The sequence below is a fragment of the Nesoenas mayeri genome (assembly GCF_963082525.1).
Source record: "Nesoenas mayeri genome assembly, chromosome: 3".
Taxonomy (NCBI): Eukaryota; Metazoa; Chordata; class Aves; order Columbiformes; family Columbidae; genus Nesoenas; species Nesoenas mayeri.
The window spans coordinates 79,203,035-79,220,619 of NC_137544.1; the positions used below are offsets into that span (position 1 = coordinate 79,203,035).

The 17,585-nt window shown below is 37.9% G+C and overlaps 1 protein-coding gene across 3 annotated transcripts in view; it reads left to right on the plus strand.

The window, feature by feature from the left end:
• Positions 1-411: 411 nt before the first annotated feature.
• ACTN2 (actinin alpha 2) overlaps positions 412-17,585 on the plus strand; it is a gene marked incomplete at both ends in the record, with an annotated part of 68,040 nt that continues 50,866 nt past the window's right edge. For 2 of the 3 annotated variants that reach the window (XM_080341998.1, XM_080341999.1), the window contains one exon: positions 412-546. In XM_080341998.1, coding sequence (XP_080198124.1) covers positions 412-546 — 135 coding nt within the window. The remainder of the gene's footprint in view (positions 547-17,585) is intronic. The other variant, XM_080342000.1, reaches the window with a different exon arrangement.

The window sequence follows — 17,585 nt, forward strand, 5'->3', positions numbered from 1 at the left end:
ATCCCGGCCCGGCCGAGGGCGCCCCGCCGCCTGGAGCGGGGCCGCAGCCGCCGCCGCGCCACGTGACAGCCCGGCGGGGATAATAAGCCGCAGCAATGAGCCGCGCTGGGCTTCTCCGGAGGGTCAGCCGCAGGGACCTACAGCAGCAGTAGCAGCAGAGAGAGAAAGGGAAGAGGGCAGGAGAGAGAGGGAAGGAAGGTCACCATAGGTCAGCACCTACCTGACAGTTTCAGCCTCTGCTCTCAGCAAGACTCATCAATATTCACTCCCTGTCATTTCGCAAAAAGAGAAATAAGAAAGAAAACAGACACTGCTACCTACAACCCATCTGCAAGTTAACTGAGCTTAAAAAGTATACATACATTTAAAACTAGTAGAAGCCACAGCAGCTGAAGCTGATCCCCAGGTAGCATGAATAGCATGAACCAGATAGAAACAAACATGCAGTACACCTACAACTATGAAGAGGATGAGTACATGACCCAAGAAGAAGAATGGGACAGGGACCTGCTCCTGGACCCAGCATGGGAGAAACAGCAAAGGAAGGTCTGGAGATAAAGTGTGTCTGTATATGTGCTTCTGTGTGGAATGATGCTCTAATTTATTGCTGTGCTGCATCTGGATTTGCCAGGGCTGTGCAGTAATGGGTTCTAATTTTGTAAGATAATGTATTTTACATCATATAAAGCATAGATATAATGTATATTAGCTATGCCATATTTTGTGGATAAAGCATTCACTTTTTGGATTCTTAAGTGAAACCTATGTAAGATGGCACTAATTTATGGGAATCAGGAGTTTATATTACGCTGGAAAGATTCTGTCAGTACCTCTATATTTATATATTAGTTGTTGACGGAGATTTCAGTAATTTTAAACTTCGCTTCCTGGATCCTCCTTTCGGAAAGCAGAAGCTGAATTGATGTGTGTGCCTGATTGGTTCTCAAAAACAGTAAACTGCAATTATAAACAGGGAGATGAATGAGGTGGTTCAAAATTGGTATGCAGACAAAGTTTGCAATATTTCTGAGAGCAGATTTTGAAATTGTGATCCTGCAAGTCAGCTCTCATTAGAATTTATTATTAATTCTGACTGAATGATCTGACAAGGAAAATATTGCTTAAAAATACATCCAGACTAGATCTGGAAAACTGTATTTCATTATTAGGTTCTCACATGCCAGTTCACTCCCTGGGAAAAAACAAGTCTGTAAACTCCTTGGAATATACCATTGGACAGGAAATGCTTCATGCCTTTTAGGTGTAAGAAATCCATTGTGCCAGCAAGTACTACCCATGCTCTTATTCTGAATATAGGCAGAGATTATAATCCCATCAGCAGTCTTGTCAAGGGTTTGGTACTTTAGTAATATTTGCAATATTTAATTTCAGAACACTGAGTTTTGAGCAGCATATGGAAAAGAGAGAAATGAAGTATTGTAAAGGATTTGTTACTTCCTAATGCAAAAGGTGATGCTGAAGTCATATCTGACAGATCTGAGATTAAAAGGTTATCTGCTGGTTACAAGAATGAAAAAAAAAAAGCAGGAGGAGAGAGAGAGGAATGATGCTCTAGACAATACAGTTGAATATGCTTTTTGTTATAGGTGAGCAGCTCACTTCAAGAACTTAAGTAGAAGTTGCCAAATTATATCTGATGATATTTTGTCCCACTGTTACAGTCACAGCTTCTGTAAAAGCTGTACTATAAAAGTATAGCTGTAAAAGTAGGAGCTGTTACAATCATTGGGGCCAATGGCTTTGCTTTGTCATTTAAATTGGTAGAGCTAATATTTTACTCTCAGTTTTTACTTGTCTCCTTCTTCCTGTGAGTTTTAGCTGATTTTATTCATTTTCTTACATTCACACCTGCTCAGATCCTGCTGTATGAGTATAGTGGGAGAAGTTCTGAGCTAGGTTTAAGTTAACTTTTCTTCACCCATCAGCTGCTGTAGCTCCTAACCAATTAGTAAACCATACTCATGAACATGGACATTTGTTTTAATTTACACTCTTTAGATGGCAAACTAGTCTTTTATGTTTTATAATGAGAATGGAATTGTTCTCAGTGCTTAAGTGCTTAGTGATTTGAAAGTACTCAGCCATAACAGGTCATGGTTACATCTGATTAGGATTCAATTGTCCAGTGTTTCAGAGAATGCTGTTTTCAAAGTAAAGACATAATGGACAGGTTACTACATAGTCAGCAGTCTAATGCTGTTTTTCTACAGTGCTGATAAATGATAAAAAGTAAAGAGAATTTGGATTCTGTAGGCTTTCTTATGTTTGCATTAAATCTGTTGACTTACAGAAGAAAAATGTGTACTCTTATGATAGACTTAATAAAATTTCAAGACTTCAGTCTCTCTAATTGATGCTAAGTTGCAGAAAATGCTTTCTTTATTTATTAGGAGAAGATTGCAGATACATGGGCACAGATCTTTGTTCAAACTGGTAATATAATATTGAAAAGTGATCTCAGTGGAGCCCTGGCAGTTGGCAGCATATATTTTCTATTAGGCAGTCTTGGAACAAACCAAAAATAAATGCCATTGTTTCTATTGTCGGCTGCCCTCTCCAGACTTGCCATTTTAGTGATATGCCTGGTATGAGATCTGTCAACAGATGCTGGTAACACATGATGACGTCCATAGGATTACAATGGATGTGACGCCTAATTATAACCATGGTTCATAGAGTATTATGGACTGCTGTAATCCAGGTTCCTTGGTGGTTGCAAATGTCAGAATAAATATGAAGTACACTTTTAAGAAAGGAGGCTGTGTAGTACCTCAGCTTTCTCCCTCTGAATGTGAACACCAATTTAAATGCTTTGGTTAGGGTAATATTTAGCCTGTGTCAAATCAAGAAATCAAGAAAATACAGCAATTTGACCATTTTCTACATTAGGCACTGTTGGTAAAAACTCAAACAGGATCATATGGTTGGAAGTTTCATGCAGAAACTATAAAGAAAGACTGAATAACAACAACAAAAAAATGTATTATGGATGGGCATGCTGTCTTTGGTAGGAACTCATTAGAAAACTACAGCCTTGGTGTCTTTTGAACATGTAGATGAGAACCATGGGATTGGAAACTTCTGAAATCTGCTGCTTGACCCAGTACAATTCCACTGGCCACATGTGCTTAAACAGCAGTTGAAAGATCTATGAAAGTGGCCTCTTGTTTCTTTAGTACTACACGGAAATAAAAAAGTATTGGAAATCAAAAAGTCTGGAGAGGAGGTGAGATTCTCTTCTACATTCTACTCTGTAACCTTAGGTTAGATCAGCTCACTTCAGATCTCCATTTCCCACTGGTGAAAAGAGGACAGCAGTGATATTTAGAACAACAGATGGAAGTGGTTGATTCTATGGTATGTCAGACTAGGAATTAGATTGCTTTCAGTTCCTACCCTGCTGGACTGGAGTGGAATAAAAATCATACTACCTCATAGTGGAAGACTTGAAACATGATATCTCTTCTCTCTATGATAAGCTTATTTCTGAAGTTTTTGGAGCTTGTTGAACTTTTTTTGGAAACCTTTTAGTTTTCAGTAGCCTGTATCTCAATATAACTAAAAGGAACATAGGAAAATGCAGTGTCCCTTAGCTTAGGAAACCAAGCACAACAACGCTACTCAGGATGCAAATGTATTGTTTGAAGCAAGTTTGAACTGCCAACACTACTTAGCGAGCTGTGCGTTAAACAGTGCTCTTTCTTATTTGTAACTTTTGCTATAAATAGTTTATTATAGGAGTGTGCTTTTTTAAACTTTAACATAAAATGTGGTTTGTTAGTTTTTCAAGTAAATCTTAAGCCTTCAGGCTAGAGAAAAGATCTGAAGTTGTGACACCAGTGTGATCCCTTCTTCAGGACAGTTGTATTGTACTGTAAAGCACTAAACTGGCTCCACGTATTCGTACGTGTCTTCTGCAGTCATTTGGACTTGTCTCTGGCACTGCTGCACCAACATATGTAAGGAAAGAACTGGAAACATACTCCTTGCCTTACTGATATTATTATCGATGAATGTTCTTATTCTAGCTTACTGTATGGCCCTGATGCCACTGCTTTGTTAATGCAAAAGGGTTATAATGTAGGTGTCAATGCAATTTCTAAACAAGAAGACTCAATATTTATTTACCTGGATATTACACTCTTTGTGAATGCAAATCTTCTTGATGACACTGAATGCTGTGTATACGTGAGGACTTTGGAAAAGGTTCTTTAGGAAAGAAGCTGTGTCTTTTCCAGCCTTCAGCAGTACATATCAGATTACATTTTCAGGGTGACATATAAGGATTTATCTGCATTACCTCCTTTGGTTGGTAACACAGTTCTGTTGTCCTTGCCAATAAAAATGCATTTGGAAGCCACACGTATGGCAGACTATTTGGAAGAAGCTACCGGCACTATGAATTATGGACATTGTCCTTATTTTTTTAGTGTTGCTGCAACTTCAATAAGTTCAGCAGATTTGAGAGGTTCATTGCAGCCTGAAAGAGGAATTGACCTTGTGTTCAGTCTGACTTCAGCATCTATAAATAGAGTTACAGTCAGTGTCCCAGATTCACTCTGAAGTTTGTGTGGTCTTCTATGGATGAAATCTAAATTGATATCTTATCAGAAACCTCTTCCTGGAAGAAGTCTACTGGTGAGTGAGAAGACAGATGAAGTGGAAGGAAACAGCTTCATTCTTTGACTAGGAAGAGAAGGAGAGAAATAACCATGCCTGAATGAATGAAAAAGAAAAGTTAGGCAAAAAAAACATTGGCAGGAGAGGCTGGATCCCACCAGCAAAATTCAGTACTGTAGAACCTTCCCTTGTGGATTGAAATACTTGTCTTGGAGAATATAGCAGTATCAACAGTGTGTACAGGGCATCACAACCCATGCCTAGCATTTTTACTGAGATTACCTGGAAATAATCAAAGTTGGGATTCAGGGGGAAAAGGGGTGATTTTTTTTTTTTTTTCTTTTAGACAGTGCAAAATTCTTTCCTTGAACAATCAACCTTGAGGGTTTTTGATGAAGCGACACTTTTAACCCATGTGGAATGCCAGTGGGATTGTTGAGAACGCAGAGATTTCCCTCTGCAAGTACGCAACAAGAATAGGGTCTCAATGAAAACTATTGGTGAATGGGAGGGAGGCAAAAGGTACACTCCTTTCTAAGAGAGCATCAGCCTTCTCATTACTTACTCCTAGTACTTACCTGGTAGCAGTTGGATATTTCTTAAAAAGATGGGGGTTCTGGGTTGAGTAGCTTTAGGACTAACTTCAGTAGGGGATTTAATTTGTTAGAAGGAAAATCCCCCAGAGTTGCAAGCAGAATAATAATCAGTGGAAAAATCATGTGGTCTAATGGGTCCTACACTGCGGTTCTCTGCCTCCAATAGCTTTTATGCACAGCATTTGGATGACATAGGTGTTTGGGGAATTTTGTAGGTTGAAATGCAGGATTTTCTATTACTACTAACAGTCACAAAAGGAAATAATTTCACCTTTTTGGACTTATTTTTTTCTAGTATTCATCCAGTACTGTGACTGTCTTCTGTAGAAGAACAATGTCTTGACATATGCCACTATAGCTAGAGAGTGTACCTTACAGTAACATGAAGTTTCAACACTCCAAGACCAAATGCTTCTCCTTCAGGTGGATCAGTAATTTTCAATTGGAGCGTGCCAAAATGCCTAATATTAAGAACACACACATAAATAATCTCGTTTCCTTTTAAATCCTGCATGCTCTTTAAGTGACCTTCTCAGTGGTATATGACCACATATAGGGTCTGACTCAGAACTTGGTAGTCAGTGGATGGGCTTAATTTTTTTTCTGCCTCAGCATATATTCATTTTTCAGCATATACTATAACTCTCCTAAATATTAGACACTGATGCAACAGAAAGACATGGAGTTGCAGTTTCTCCAGTCTTGTGAAGAGTTTCCATGAGGGCAGAGGGACTGTGTGTAGAAATATGGGATGTGTTTATGGCTTCTTCAGTACGATTGGCCTCTTAGAGATTAGTGCTTGTTAAAATAGTAACATGTTAAATTCCTCTTGCTGATGTTACTTGCATGGAATGGTGCTTGAGAAGAGCACGCTGAAAGGATAGTGGAACGATCATATTTTGTCAGTGTGCTTCATATTCTGTCTTGGAAGCTGTCAGTAAGGTGTGCAGCTAAAGAGGGCCCTGAATACTGTGGTGCTGATATGTTAAGGAAAATTCAAAGAAAGCTATTATGAAATTCACTTAACTATAAATGTTTATGGAGCTAGGTTTGTTTGTTTGTTTTTGTTTTTTTTTCAAATGGGAAGTTTTTCCTTATTAGGTGTGAGAAAGCAATATATTACTCCATATTATATTTTTTATTTAAACTCAAACAGCTCTCTCAAGGTTCTGTATGTTTTTGTTAGTGTTGTCGAATGGGTAATACCTACAGTACCAATTCAGCTGTTAATTGCCACTCACCCCCAATAATCTGCCAGCAACAGAACTGTGTCGTTATGAAAATAAATTTTAAGAACTATTTTGTAATAAGAAAGGAAGGTTACATCCACTCACAGATACATGTCACAGCCTCCCCTGAAATTTGTGTAGTAAAGTGTCTGCAGATATGCTGATCCAATTAGTAAGACAATAAGGATTGGAAGAAAGTGGGTTTCCATAAGCTGCAACCAAGGTGCTTAAGAGCTAGAGGAAAGCTGTGTGTTAAGCAGTGGACTTTGCTATAATCTCTTGGGGCTGGGAGGTCTACATCTTTCTGTGGATCTGTGTTTGGGCTGCTGGAGAGCTGAAGAGAGCGGCATAGGAGGTGTTTACTTGGAAGAACACTGAAGGTCTTCAGCCCTGAGACTGCAGTAAATAGCGAATCTATGCTCATATGCTCATACAATTCGTAGCCTTGTGCAAACAAAAGCAAGGCTTAGGTATATTCTGTAAATTAATGAATCCCAGTAAGAAAATATGATTGTGTCACCATTTCCAAATCAAACTAAGACAGACTAAGCTGAATTTTGACTACTTTTTGTCAACGGGGTAGCACAGTTCAAAATCTTGCACCAGAACGCTTCCATTCCTCTTACAAGTAAGGCAAAAGGATTTTCATCATTATGATGAAAAAATTTGATACCAAATGCCTAACAAAAATTTAATCACTGTTGCATAAATTCTTATCCATTTAATGATGTTTAGTTTAGGTTGTAATTTCTGTATTGCACTATACAGTTCTGCTGAATTAATTTCAGTGAGACTGAGAATTAGGATTTTCTTTAGTCATGAATGGTAAATGCTATCTAGATATTAGTAGTATTTTAGAAGCTGTACTGCAGAGCCTGCTTACAGAACACATTCGATTTGTATCTGGAATGCAGGTGGACACGATGCAGGAAGAAACGTGTCAATGAAATAGAATTAGATGGGAATTTGTGCTGCATAGCTTTGTTCCAAGTCGAAAGACACCCATCCTATATGTGATTTTATATCCTTACAAGCAAACAAATATAGAAGTGCTTACACAGTTGGCAAAGTTGAGTTCTTTTGGCTGGCTTTACTGCCAAGCATAATTTTTTATAAGCCTTAATTGTCAGGATAAACAACGTGTAACTGATGTGATATTCCTCTACTGTGAGCAGTGAGAAGTTGCTGGCTCTCAGTGCATGTGTCTTTTATGCCTATGCATCCTTTACTCTCAGCTGATACCAGAAGGAGAATGTGTTCATACTGAGCACTCTATTTTGTCCTAAATTAAATTTCATTCTTCGTAGTTTGGGGTGATTTTCAAGTCTTCATTGTTTGAAGAACATAATTTCATGGTGTGCTGTGATAATAACATTTGTTCTTATAATATCACTGAAATTATTGGTTTTAAATCTGCTTCATGTTGAGAGACTTGACGCATATAAGCTGATCATAACTATACAGGTGCTATACGATGCTCTTTTTCTACCTGATAAAATTTGGCATGTATTTAAAGACAGAAGTCTCCTCTTTCCACATAATTTAACCAGCAAGCACAATGTTTTGATCACCCTCTGTGACTGTTTCTGTATGTATTCTGTAGCAGCTCTTCTGTTGGCAGTAGAAGTTACTCCTCAGATCAAGATAGCATGGTCCTAGTAATCCTCAGACTACTGGTGTGAAAGGATTACAGGGCAGGTGTTGCAGCTCTGCAGGAACCAGAGCATCTGCAGAGAGAGAGAAGACTTTGAAATGCAATGTTCTCCTTTTAGGAAAGTGTCTCACTTGAAATGGTAGCTTGTGGAAACACATTTCATTCTTTAGAAGGCCTATCCAGAGAAAAGCAGAAGCTGACAGTTGTCTGGCTAATGTTGAGTTAGTGTTTGTATTTGCACCTTAAATTTCCTTGTGTGCACACAGGTGAGACAATTAGTCCTGAATTTGTGTTCTAATGGTGAGAATGGGCACTGCTGCTCCTATGTCTTGTCCCAGTTTTCTTTGCTTTTGGAGTTATAAGGCCATATCACTTTGTCCATGTCTTCATCTCCAAAACAGTGGTTATAATACCCATGTGCTGGCTTTACAGACGAAAGTGCTAAGTGTTTACTGTACTTGGTATGAGTAAGATTTTCCATTTACTTCAAATGCTTCCTTCCAACAGTTCTTAACTGTCAGAAACCCTTCAACTTGAAATCTGATGCTTGTTCTTATTTCTCTTCAAAATCCTGTAAGCAAAATCAGTTCAGCCATCCGTTACTTTGATAGCTGGCAGAACCTTATTTAGAGCAGATGGCTTCTACTCTGAACTGCCCCCTAGAAAAGCCTTGCTAACCCCCACTACCATAGCAGGAGTCTGCGGAGAGTGACTACCCTAGTTTAAAATTAGCATCTGTGATTATTCCTTAAGCATCTAAGGAAACACTTGTATTTTTTATAGGTGTTGAACACCCAGGCATTTCCACTGACGTCAGGAGGAACTTCTGTCTGTTTTGCACCTCTCAAAATCAGCCTGCTATTTTGGCACTTACAGAAAGGCTTAGCCATCTAGTGTTAAGTGATTTTTTTATTTTTTTTTTTAAACTCTGTTTTATGTTTAATCTTCGCATCAGTTTAGCTTTTCACTACTGCAAGACTTAAGCCATTGCACTCTTTAATATAAAAAAACTGGTACCCAGCTGCACTAAATACAAATAAAAATTACATAAATGATTATGTGTGTGTAGCTCTGGGGGATTATTTCATCTGGAAGAGTTTCTTTAGGCTATGGAAAACCTCTATAGTCCAAATTTGTCTACAGGTCTACTCTGGAGTGCAGTTCCACCATGCATTTTCTTTGACAGAGCAGCTGATTACCTTCGACTCTACTCTTATTCATAGACTTCCAGCCCCCTTCATTTGCTGGTACAATGATAATCTGCTGTATATGAGATCACTGAAGAGATTTGAAGCAATACTCCCCGTTCTCACTGCTTCCTAATCCCAAGTCATTTCTGTAATGCAGTTTGCAGTGCAGCCCCACAAGCACTGAGACCCCACCTGGAGTTCTGCATCCAGCTCTGGAGCCCTCAGCACAAGCAAGACATGGACCTGTTGGAGAGGGGCCAGAGGAAGCCACAAAAATGATTGGAGGGCTGGAACAGCTCTGCTGTGAGGACAGGCTGGAAGAGTTGGGGTTGTTTAGCCTGGAGAAGGTTCCAGGGAGACCTTACTGCAGCCTTCCAGTACTTAAAAAGGGCTTTTAAGAAAGATGAGGTCAGACTTTTTAGCAGGATCTGTTGTGACAGGACAAGGAGTGACGGTTTTAAACTAAAAGAGGAAAAATTCAGGCTAGACATGAGGAAGAAATTTTTTACAGTCAGGTTGGTGAAAGTGGCCCAGGTTTCCCCAGAGACGTGGTAGATGTCCCATCCCTGGAGACATTCAAGGCCAGGCTGGAAGGGGTTCTGAGGACCTGATCTAGTTGAAGATGCCCCTGCTCATTGCAGGGGCTTGGACTAGATGACCTTTGAAGGTCCCTCCCAACCTAAACTATTCTATGGTAAGCAGCTGTATCTGTATAGGTACATATTATGTAAGATGGACTTAACATCCATCTGGCATTGAAACTAAAAGAGAAACAAAATGCTGTACATGAGGCTGAAGTTTGCTTGCTTTCCTTTTGTCTATGGCCTTCATTTCCATGAAGGAGCACAGGTCCCAGCGTGGCTCCTGTTAAGAAGAGATGTGTTATAAGAAGAAGTGGGTGTTTAATTGACAAAGCAGTTTGCTTATCACAAACACTGTACTGTCTAAAACACATGCTTGTGCTTTCAGCAGTTACAGCCATCATTGTTTGTTATTTACCCATCTATTCTTAGCTAAGTGCTTTGAGAACAGGTTAGTTAAATTATATATGCATATATAATCAATCCATCCAAAGATCCCGAGCAATGTTTTGCTTTTTAATCTGTTTTTAAGAAAAGCTTGGTAATTTAGGAACCTGAACCTCACAAAAAATTATTTAGGAACTCTGGAATTTTTCTGAAAGTCTACTGTCTTATGAGATATTTAAAATGTTTTAGAAAATGTTACTCTACAGCTAACACCTCATTAAAAACATCAGAGCTTAAAAAAATCAACCCAACATGTTTAATTAGTATTTTTAACAGCAGAAGTTACCATAATCTTTAAAAAACATTCTTAAAACAAGCATGAAATCAAAATTGTTTTTTTCTTAGTCATTAATTATGATAGTAAAGAAACTAACATGGAACATTCTCTATAAGAATCTCAACTGAAACCTTAGTTTAGATTTAGTGATCTTCAAAGGTACTAAAAAACAGAGTGCAAAGATGGCATGTACTGTATAAATATCATGGAGTCTGACTATTGACAGACTTAAATATGTGTGTTTGGAATTGGAAAAATAATATATATATATAATGGATTTGCTTACTCATCTGGCAATGTAGTATGCAATTACTGAATAAAGACAGCATGGTGAAGAAAATCGACAGAGAAAGCAAGGGAAAGACATTTGGAAATCCAGTCAACTAAATCCCAGATTAGCCTACTTTAATTAATCCTTCTATTTCCAGAGGACATACCTTTAGTTCCTTCTATACTGTAATGTGTGAATGTTTCTTTCATCTCATCCTAAATAGTATTTGGTCATTTAGATATGTATCTGCTGAAAAAAAAAAAGATAGCCAGGACTATCTGTGATAGCTTAGGAGCTCTTGGGGAACTGGGAAGAGCACTTTAGGGCACAGCTTGTACAAGAAGGACCTGAGACTGGAAAGGAGAATAGAAGATACGATCTCTTTATAAAAAGGTTATTTGGCACTGATAGGGTGGTGGTACTGCACATTATTTTTTTTAATATGCGTGAGAGAAAACCCCAGGCAGTATGAAGGGCGTAAACTTCACCTTTAAAGTACACCTGCAAATTTGTCCCTTGCAGATCCACCACAGTATTTGAGACCCTGTTTGGATTACCTGTACTTCATTTTTAACTCTCCACAGGGAGAGGCAAAGATAACAGAGATTTTGCTTTTGTTCCATAATAGTGAACAGGTGGCCAGTTGGAAAGGTAGACAGAGCAAGAGAAAAAAACAGAAAAAAAGGCTGGTCTCAAAACTGTTATCATTGCTGAAACAGTTCCCTCCAAACCTGTTGGCATTTTTACTGTGAATCCTTTTCTGAAGATGCCTTCTAGTTTGTCGATACTCTTGTGAAGGAGAAATGCTGAACACGGAAGGTGGGGATCCATGATTAACTCTTTCTGAGCCATGTAGAAATTAGTGAATTTATTTTGACCCTATAACCGTTTGGCTTTTTGTTGGATATTTTGGTCCCATGACATACTAAATGCCTCTTTCTATCCTTGCATTTCTTAGTTTTTCAGTAATTAGATCCAAAACGTGCAACTTAAATATAACTCTTTGTCTAACTAGTGCTTACAGTGAGACCTCCCAAATACCCCTTTGCTCAGTTGGAGTTTCTAACAGAACCTACGCACTTTACTCTCTGAAAACTCTTTGCTTAGGTCCCTGTGTACTACCTGATTGGCTGGGAAGAGGCCTCTTTTGGACAGCACTTTATGAGATTTGAATATGTATTCCTGTATAAATGCAAAGATGCAGTCATTATTACATGTGTGAGAGAGTCCATTAAAGCTTTTATAAAAATGTGTACAGCATTTCTTTGCTCTACTCAAATTTGTGCAGTGTAGTGGCAAATCTATTTTAATCCTCTGACAACTGTGCATGAACTGATTTATTTGTAGGTATGTGCTGTAGGGTTTTGTGGTGTAAAGTGATCAGAAATGCTGTGTAAGATCCTAGTTGTTATAGCCATACTACTTCAGGTTGCAATGTCAGAGTTACTTGTTTTTATAGTGTAAATTCAAGCTCTGCACAGTGCAGTGTACTGGAACAGAGAATATTTGGTTAGTATGCTCTAAAGTTAGGTTACCGTATTAGAGGAAAATACTGTTGTGCCATGCAAATAGTTGGGAGTCCTCAGAGGTTCAGTTTGGATGCTGTGCACTCCCAGTCCCGCTGTGTGGGAGTACCGTGTCTCTATCAAAAAGGCACAGGCCAATGTGGGCGATGCTTCTCTATTTCTGCAGATTTCAGTAGGAGATGTTTTGAAGAACAGACTTTGGCAGTGTTGCATGTTAAAAAAACCCACAACAAAACAGCAAAACAAAAAAACCCACACAAAACACCCCTCCTCCCCCCTACCAACCTCCCCAAAAACCAACCCCCAAAAAAACCTACCATGCTCTGTTAATTGTTAAATTTTTAAATGCTAGGAACAATATGGCCTATTGAAAGAGATCATTTCCATAACCTTTTCCTTAAAGGGAAATACAAAATCAACATCTGAAAATAAAATAAAACAAAAGACATTGACCCAAAATAGATTATTCAAGATTTTGCATTTATGTTGTTCCATTAGTCCCTCTTTTGTTTGTTTTTGCTTTGTTTTAAAGCTTTACTCCCATTTAAGAACTGTTCTGAATCTGAACCTGATACTTTTCTCACCAATATTTGTTTTTTGAGGCTTGTGAAATAAAAGTTTTTTCACTTGCTACAGCATTTTAAATTTGCAAAATGTACATGAGACTGTAAAATACTGCACAAGATGAACAGAGCCCTCCTAATTCTGCATTTAGAACTCTCAGTCCACGTGGCATATTTACATTTCACCTCTACTGTGGGATAAAGATTTTGGACAAATGTATAAAGCGGTTTTAGTACTTGAAAGAAGTTGTACAAAAAGCTGTGGAAGAGAAGGACTCAAATGTTGAGTCTTTACTCACTATCTTTTCACCCTCATTAAAGAAAGCAATTTAATATGGGGGCTATTATAACTCAGAAATTTGTTAGTAATTTGAGAACTTTATGTTTACTTCACAGATTACACCATTTATTTACCATTGTGTAGTGCTAATCTTGTACCTTGAACATTTTGATTCATTCAATATTGGTATGCAATAAAAAAATTCAGAGGTATTAATTCTGTTATGGCAAGGTATTAACGTATCTGTTGTTTTACATAAAAGGTAAAGAGAGTACAGTCATCAGAAAGGTAGTGTATAACTGTAAATGATGTCATGCATATTGTTATTGAAGTAGGAGGGAAGACAAAGAGGGAACATCATTGCAAACAACAAGGCATTGCTCCCCATTACTCCATCTAAGCTAGAACAAATTACCCAGGCCTGCTGTAAGACAGACAGACATTGCCGTTTACACAATGGGTTCTCAGAGAGTATTGCCTGGATGCTGTTTGTGGCCATCTTTTTCCAAGAATTTGTGCATATTATGTGAATGAACAAACTATACTGCAAAAATAGTCATTCACATCCAAGAGAAAGCTGACTTGCAAAACCCTGACCTTTGTCACTGCTTAGCAAGGTGATGACAATCTTCATTAAAAGTCTCAGTATTGCAAAGCCTTCCGAGTGGAATATTCTAATAGCTCCTACACCCCAGCTCATGATGAAAGATAACCTTGTACTGAAATGGACTTTTAATTTATTGGTTGGGAATACGTGGCTGGAGGGAACCTTTCACTTTTAGGTCAGTGCTTTGAACTCAGGCCAGGTGAACAAGTGACAAGGTTGCTAACACATGCAGACTGTTTGGTAATGTCTATGAGGTGAGTTGTACTCTCAGTTTAGCTCTCAGGAGGACAGGTGTCCCCATCACTTAAACCACTAGAAATGGCAGCTTCATTGGAGGTGCCCAAAAGTGACCTTATTAGTGAGAGGTAGGGACAGTGACTTTTAATCCTAGAGGTGAAAGCTAAAACAATTTCTGTATGTGAAAGTGCTTTCTCAGATTGCATCCGTGGGGTTATTCACAGTCATTGCTATTAACAGTTCCCCAAGCAAATTCTTTCTCCATACATAAGTGTCTGGCACGTTGCTTAATTCACTAAGAGTTTAAGGAAGGAAGGATAACTAGCATGCAACTAGATTTACAGTAGTAGGTAACTCGCTTATACTGAACACCTGTATTTGATTTTATATGTAGAATTAACTTCGGATGACTGAGAACAGATACTGAAGATGTTAGTAGTTGTTATGTGTTGTTTTCCATCTGGTCACAACAGGTTCTGGTTTTGAATAATTTTATAGGTCTTTATTTACAAGATATTTATAGTTTTGTCAACTTTATAATCTTTCTTGCTACTATTTCTTTATATGGCTTTTTTCAGGGTAGTGTTTGAGCACCTCAAAAGTAACAGCGAATTTTCCCCCCGAATAGTCCTGTGGGATATAGAAGGTTTATTATTCTCATTATCCTTGAATACGCAAGTGGGACACTTAAAAGTACTCAGCTATGGCTAACATCTGCTCCCATTGTGGTTTAAAGGCTGATAGTCCCATATGAGGAATCATGGGTCATAAAATGCTCAGCATTTAGGACAACTAAAACATTTTTAAAATTCCTATCTTAAATGACTTAAAGGCTGCTGCAATGTTGGGGAGAAAACACAAGTGTCAGGATCTCTTCTCCAGGATAATAATACAGACCTCTGGAAATATATGTACAATTGGACAGATAATTGAATCCACTTTCATTTTAATTTGGTTTAAGTTTAACTTTCTGTGAACACTCTTCTGCCTCTTGGCTTTGCATCTTTTTTTCCCTCTATCCTGTTAGATTTCTTCTGCTTTGTTTCTTTATTTTTTTTTTCTCTAAAATCCATGACAAATCTCCTTCAATATTGTATTTATTTTTGCTAAGGGAAATTAGGGGATCATATGAAAGTAGGAGAGGGAAATGGGGGTCACCACAGAAAGAATATCCTGACAAAAGCAAAATTTACAGCTATCTTTTGCATGCCAAGTGCTTGGATTCCTAAAAGGGAGTTGTTTTCTGCTGAATGACTTCTTATTTTGTTGTCTTTAGATAACATACATACCCAAGTTTTAGGGTTTCTCAGCCACAGAATCTGGAAGGAAAAAGAGTCGTCTTGCCTATCGTCCCTTTTCAAGGCTGCAGTATAGATGCCAGTTAGGATGGAAATCTTCCATGAACATCATAGAAAGTACAACTGGGAGAATCTGGGAAAGCATTTAGTCCATTCCCCTACTTTTGGGCAGAAGCAAATGCACACATGCTGTTCTCAACACATTTATCCATCTTGTTCTTGATGGTATCCAAGAGGGATTCCACATTTACCCAACAAACCTCTTCCAGTGCTTCACTACATCTAGAGTTAAAAATTAATCTAAATCTTCCTCATTGTTTTTTAAGATCATGACTATCTATCCTAAGCTCTGTCTTCAGTGAACACAGAGAACTGATTTGTTCTCTTCTCCGTTGTGACTTCTTAAATGGTTGAGACAAGTATTACTCTCTTTTCAAACTTCTCATGATTAAGATCACCCAATGATTCTATGTTTTTCATAGATGAACTTTTCTAGAATTTTATTATTTTCATGGCTGTTTTGTTGATTCTCTCCAGCTGGTCCATATTCTTCTTGAATGTTGTGCCCAAAAGAGGAGACATTATTACAGCTAATCTCTTTCCAACACTGAAGAGACTGGAAGAAATACTTCAGTATTGATGCACCGTTCTTCTGCTTAGATATTCCGATATTGTATTTACCTTTTATAACAGCACAATATTTTTTAAAAAGGTTAAGTTGTGATCCACTGTTATTCCCAGAGTCTCTACTTCAATGCTACTGCCCTGCCAGTCATTCTCTATCCTGTGTTTTTGCAGTTATTTATTACTGGAGGAGGGCAGTACTTCAGACCTCTTGATAATCTGCATCCATCTTTTTTCACTGATTTGTTAAGATTAGTTCAATTGGTAGCTCTGTCATGAAACATGCTTACAGACCCATCATTTTGCTGTCATAGTCAAACGTTATAAGCATACACTCTATTCTGTCATCTAAATAAGTAAATTGTAGCATAGGAAATGGTTCAGGGCAGATTCCAACTGAAGTATACTTAATAAGCCCTTCCACTTAATAGTGAGCCATTACTCACCATTAGTAGGAATAAACTCTCTGACTTGCTAAACACCTTTCTATTTTTTCTTTCATATGGTTTTGTGTTTAGTTTTCCTCTTAGATAAATAGCTCTCTGCTATTGCAACTAGCTTAGGTATATGACATAAAAGAGAGCTGCTTCTGTAGAGTCCTGGTAGGGGGAACCTTTAAAATAGTCTAGCTTAACTAGTGCAACTATGATGAATGGCTAGAGTTTAGATAGGCAAAATAATGAGGGGAGGACATGCATGTATCCAAATACAGTCTTAGAAAGGTAGCATAACTTAAGTTTTTGCTTGCTTGTCCTTGGAAGTTAAATTTTTTAAATGTATGATTGGATTCTGCAAAAGTTGATGCTACTTGCTTAGCGAAGTTTCCTACTTCTGTGTAAATAAAGTATACCAAACCTTTTATCACATAGAAGAGTGTGTTTCTCCCTTTATTATTAAATTTACCACATACCACTGTGGTCTGCTTAGTGATAGGAATGTGTTAAAAAATAAAAAAAATATTTAAAATTAAAAGAACACATCAGAAGTAGGCAGTAGTTGTTTGTTGGCTTTGGTTTTTTTTCCTGAGAGTTCATTTTTCTTTCAATTTTCTTCACCTTAACAAATCAAGTAGGTTGCAGTTATACTGTAAAGATAAGAATGAGTAAAGATATCTTGCATTTTTATAATGCAAGGTAAAACCACGCCAATGCTTTTACTAAAGATGTTAATTAGATTCTTGCCTCTTCTATTTCTGCATTATTTTTCTGAGCAGAGTTCTATTATTTGAGTGATTCTTGAAATTCCAAAAATGAAAAGTAGATTTAGACCAGACTTGTCCTACAGATCTTGAACACTTTTTAGTTTCAAATGGGATTGTAACCATTGCATGTGCTCCTACTTCTGAAATATCAATGTTTCTGATTGAAAAGATATTTAAAATACGGAGAATTATTTTAAAGTGATAAAAATACAGAAGTGGACAACCCTAGGGCACTGTATGTATTTTGAAAAGTCACATTTGAATCATGCAGATGCTGGCTGCTGTAAAAGTGTCATAGATGGGTGTCATCACCAGTAAAGAAAAGGGAAGGAGCTTCCTCTAGGGAATAGAGCTGTTGTAGCA